Below are 4,043 nucleotides of genomic sequence, written 5' to 3'. Positions count from 1 at the left end.
TTAGAAAAAAATCATGGTGGAAAGTTTAGCACTGTTTAACAAGTTCTATCATCCAACTGTATTATTTTTTTTCATAACTGCATTGTTGTATCCGCAAACTGTAATTGCACTTTTTGTAAACTGGAACACTACTATCTTTTTTGCATGAATTGATTTCTCGTGTCATTCTGCGTATAAAAAGTATAAGATAAGATCATTGAAAATACAATACTTTTACTGCACAGATGCATTTGTGAGAAAAATAGAATCGAACGATAAAGCTTGTTAAACAGTACTAAGTTTTTTTTAATCATTTTTTTCTAACTTCACTTAAAACAGAGCTATAGGCTAGTCCAGTAACTAGAACCACCCTGTAAGCAAACAGACAAATTATGATGGTGGTGGGGAATGACCCAAACATTGCCACTCAGGTTCTCCACATTCACAAATACGACCTGCGTGTCTAACGTGAAAAACTGTAACTACACCTCTGTTGTCGTCGAATCTACAAGTAATATGTAAGTCATGAATCAAAAATGTGTAAAACTGACTACCCCATCGTTGTCTCAAATACACAGATCTAGGATCTTCGCGAAGTACATTTTCAATTGTTACCTTTTGGTCATTAATTTTTATGCCTAAAATTTCATTTAATTGGATCAGTGCTCGATCGTTAAATATTACGCATAGAGGTGTTCGAGGTCTTGATATCCACTCTGGAATTCGTACTTCTGCAGACGAATTAGCTTCTGTATCCCTAATTTCAATACTTCTTGGCTCAGTAGAAATAACTGAATTTGTGTCTGTAGTGTCAGGTAAACTATTATTCGATGTGGTCCTTGCCACATCAACATTTGACAAACTTTGCGAGGGAACAAGCGTTTGCGATTCCAGGCCCTCTTCTCCATCAGGAGCCTCTCGTACTCCCATTCTTACAGGAGAATTGTCAATTCTTGCATTTAACGAACGCCTATAAATTAAATCTAAATCTGTACCACACACAGTACTTGGCCCATCCGCTCCATCTAAAAGTCTAGAGCGAGACGCATGTGCTTCTATGTAATTAGACCCTATACTTCTTGGTACGTACGTTGAGTCGACATTTGCGGGGCCACTTATGTTAGAATTTTGTAATCTATTGCTTATATCTACTAGACTTTCCGATTGTTGTTCTAAGTTTGATGAAAGTATATTTTGTCCAGTGGATATGTTTATGTTTGTTCTTTCATTAGCTGACACATCAGACAAAGTATGATATGTTCTGTGTATACCAGTTACATTCATGCTCTGTTCTAATGTTCCATTATCATGTAAATTAATATCGCTTAATTCAGAAAAATGCCTGACACTGTTATAATTTTCAAAGTTTGAATTCCTTTGGAACTCTTCTGCTTGTAATCTTAAAGCAATTTCTTCGTCCCTGGAAACGTCTGCCTCTTGATTAGTTTCATTGGTGTTCTTTCTATAATAAGAGTCTGAAAGCAGACTCCTTGTTTCATGCTCAAGATGAATGTTAGCATTGAACGTTTGATTTCTACTTAAGTTGGTAGTCTCTTCAATGCACCCAAACGTGTTATCTATGTTAGATTCCTGCGATCTATTACTTAATTTCTCGAAATATATCGGACTGTCGTACTGTGGTATATAAGGTTTTATATCCAATACAGGCGACTGATCTACCATATCCACACCTTCAAAATAAATTGTATGATTCTCTATTTTTGTAATCTTTACTAAACTTAAACCAATCGGACATGGACGATGAGGAGATCTTGTGGAGAACACACCAGTTTTTGTACCATTCAGTCTTGGTGGTGCGACTTTAGCCCGAATATGTGTTGAATCATTCCTATGGAAGTAGAATAAAACCCTGTAGAAATAAATGTTAAACAACTGTTAATACACTCTGCAAGATCTGACAATAAAATTTCGAGAATAGTTCATTTCAAAATTTGATTTTAAAAATTAAACAGATGTAAAGCCATCAACTTCAAAGTAGTCTTCTTGAGACTGATTCACGCATTTCTTTCTGTTCTCATATTCATCATTCAGTATTTTATAATTGATTCATTATAACCAATGTATTCAAAGCTGGAATCCGTGTATGCAGTCTCAAGGGGACTAGTTTGACAATGATGCCCTCATATCTATATAATTTTCCAAATATAATTTTTAAATGAATTATTCTTAAAACTTTGTTATATCCTGTATGTAGGAAACAAGAATTGCTTTTATAGATGCATTCATCTGATTTCTCCATGCCATGTATAAGATGTACTTGCAGGAACTGTGTGCATTGTATTAGAAATTGGATTATATTAATAATTACCACATGTGTGAAAAATCTTGTAATCCTTCAACAGCATGATCAGGATTGGTATATATTGAATTATATAGCAGCAATTTCCCTGGTACTTTTCCACAAATTCCTGTTTGTCTAGGAGTGCCACGTTTGCTAGGAAACCAAGTAGATATTACTCCAATTGGTTTTAATTTTATAGCATCATCGTCTGCACTGGTGCTAGGTTTGACATCGTCTAAGGATATAACTTTTGTTTCTGAAGATATTGTTCCTCCATTCTGGTATGATTCTAAAAGACGCTTTATAGTATCAACGTCTTTCTCATGTATATAACGAAGTGTTTTAATTTGTTGCCTATAAGCATTATAAAGTAGTACTGTGGTAAACATAACGTGGTATTAAAAGTATATTAATCTACTTTTGATATAATACCGAATATCAACAAGTATTGACATATATTAATTAATACTTTCAATTTACAATACTTCTGCTTGCATATGTAATATAAATAATATATATGTACATATGTGTATGCTGTTCCCATGGCACACGTTACATACACAATGGCTTAGAATGCATATGCAATACAAGTCTGAATGGAACTTGTTGATATCTTTTCAAATAAGTAATTCTTTAAATCTTTAGAGACGTAGTAATAAGAGAAGTTAGGTGATACCTTAAGTTATTAATTTCTTTCCTGGCTATATTTAATTGACCGAGCAAATATTTGCCATTTAAATCGGAATTTTGACAAGCCGAATCCATCACTTCCGACTACTCTTAAGAGCGAAATAACTGGATGAATGGAATCAATGGAATATAGAATGAACTGGAATCTAGGATGCACCTGCATCATGGGTCAAAAAATAGCTAGAAAATGAACTCTGGTTGATTCTGGTTTTAGGGTTTAAATTATTGAACGTGAAAGGAACGAATGTAAAGGCGATAATGTCGCCCGAATTCTGGCTATGGTTAGTGATGGGCACCATCGACTAAAAACTATCGACTAAGTCGATAGTAACCAACGACTACTTTTAGTCGACTAATTTTTTTAATCGTCTTATCGACTTTAGTCGCTTGAAACGACTAATTTCAGACGAATAATATTAGTCGCTTGAAGTGACTAACTGCAGACGAATAATATTAGTCGCTTGAAGCGATTATTTTCAGGCGACTAAAATTAGTCACTTGAAGCGATTACTTTCAGGCGACTAAAATTAGTCGCTTGAAGCGATTACTTTCAGGCGATTAATATTAGTCGCTTGAAGCAACTACTTTAGTCGATTAAATTTAGTCGCTTGAAGCGATTACTTTCAGGCGATTAATATTAGTCGCTTGAAGCAACTACTTTAGTCAATTAAATTTAGTCGCTTGAAGCGACTACTTAAGTCGATTAAATTTAGTCGCTTCAAGCGACTCGCTGGAAATATCGCGATACAAACGAATTGTAATTTTTCCATATATTTTTTTATGCATTACCTTGTAAACTAATCGTTTAAATTTCTCCGAAAAAGTCAGATCGTTAATTTTAAAAAGTTTATTTAATTGTTTAGAGTGCACGAATACGTTCGTGCCTCTTTTATATTAATAAGGAATTTGAAGTATTAGTAAGAAAGAAGACGAACCAACTAGAACGTATTATCTCAGAATTCGACTCTGTCACTTGATAATGTAAACATTTAAAACTCTAAACATTACGGGAAGCAGGGGTGGGCTAGTATTACTAACGAAAATAAAAGATTCGTTCTTTAATTCTTTTACG

The 4,043-nt window shown here is 34.2% G+C and overlaps 1 protein-coding gene across 1 annotated transcript; it reads right to left on the bottom strand.

The window, feature by feature from the left end:
- Positions 1 to 369: 369 nt before the first annotated feature.
- On the bottom strand, positions 370 to 3,163 carry LOC107192409. The gene is made up of 4 exons (XM_015581653.1): positions 2,958 to 3,163; positions 2,309 to 2,635; positions 1,070 to 1,849; positions 370 to 949 (listed from the first exon to the last, which is right to left on the bottom strand). The coding sequence occupies exons 1-4, from the start codon at positions 3,044 to 3,046 to the stop codon at positions 370 to 372; spliced, it is 1,776 nt and encodes a 591-aa protein (XP_015437139.1). The 5' UTR covers positions 3,047 to 3,163.
- Positions 3,164 to 4,043: the final 880 nt, after the last annotated feature.

This window comes from Dufourea novaeangliae, unplaced genomic scaffold (genome assembly GCF_001272555.1).
Source record: "Dufourea novaeangliae isolate 0120121106 unplaced genomic scaffold, ASM127255v1 scaffold366, whole genome shotgun sequence".
Lineage (NCBI taxonomy): Eukaryota > Metazoa > Arthropoda > Insecta > Hymenoptera > Halictidae > Dufourea > Dufourea novaeangliae.
This window is presented reverse-complemented; position numbering and strand designations above follow the sequence as displayed.

Bases quoted from the DNA above. Each gene is read 5' to 3' on its own strand.
- LOC107192409 (XM_015581653.1), bottom strand. From the start codon at position 3,046: ATGGATTCGGCTTGTCAAAATTCCGATTTAAATGGCAAATATTTGCTC. The intron at 1,850-2,308 runs GTAATTATTAAT...TTATTTCTACAG, and splicing joins CAAGATTTTTCACACATGTG to GGTTTTATTCTACTTCCATA. The intron at 950-1,069 runs GTACGTACCAAG...TTTAATTTATAG, and splicing joins CCCGCAAATGTCGACTCAAC to GCGTTCGTTAAATGCAAGAA.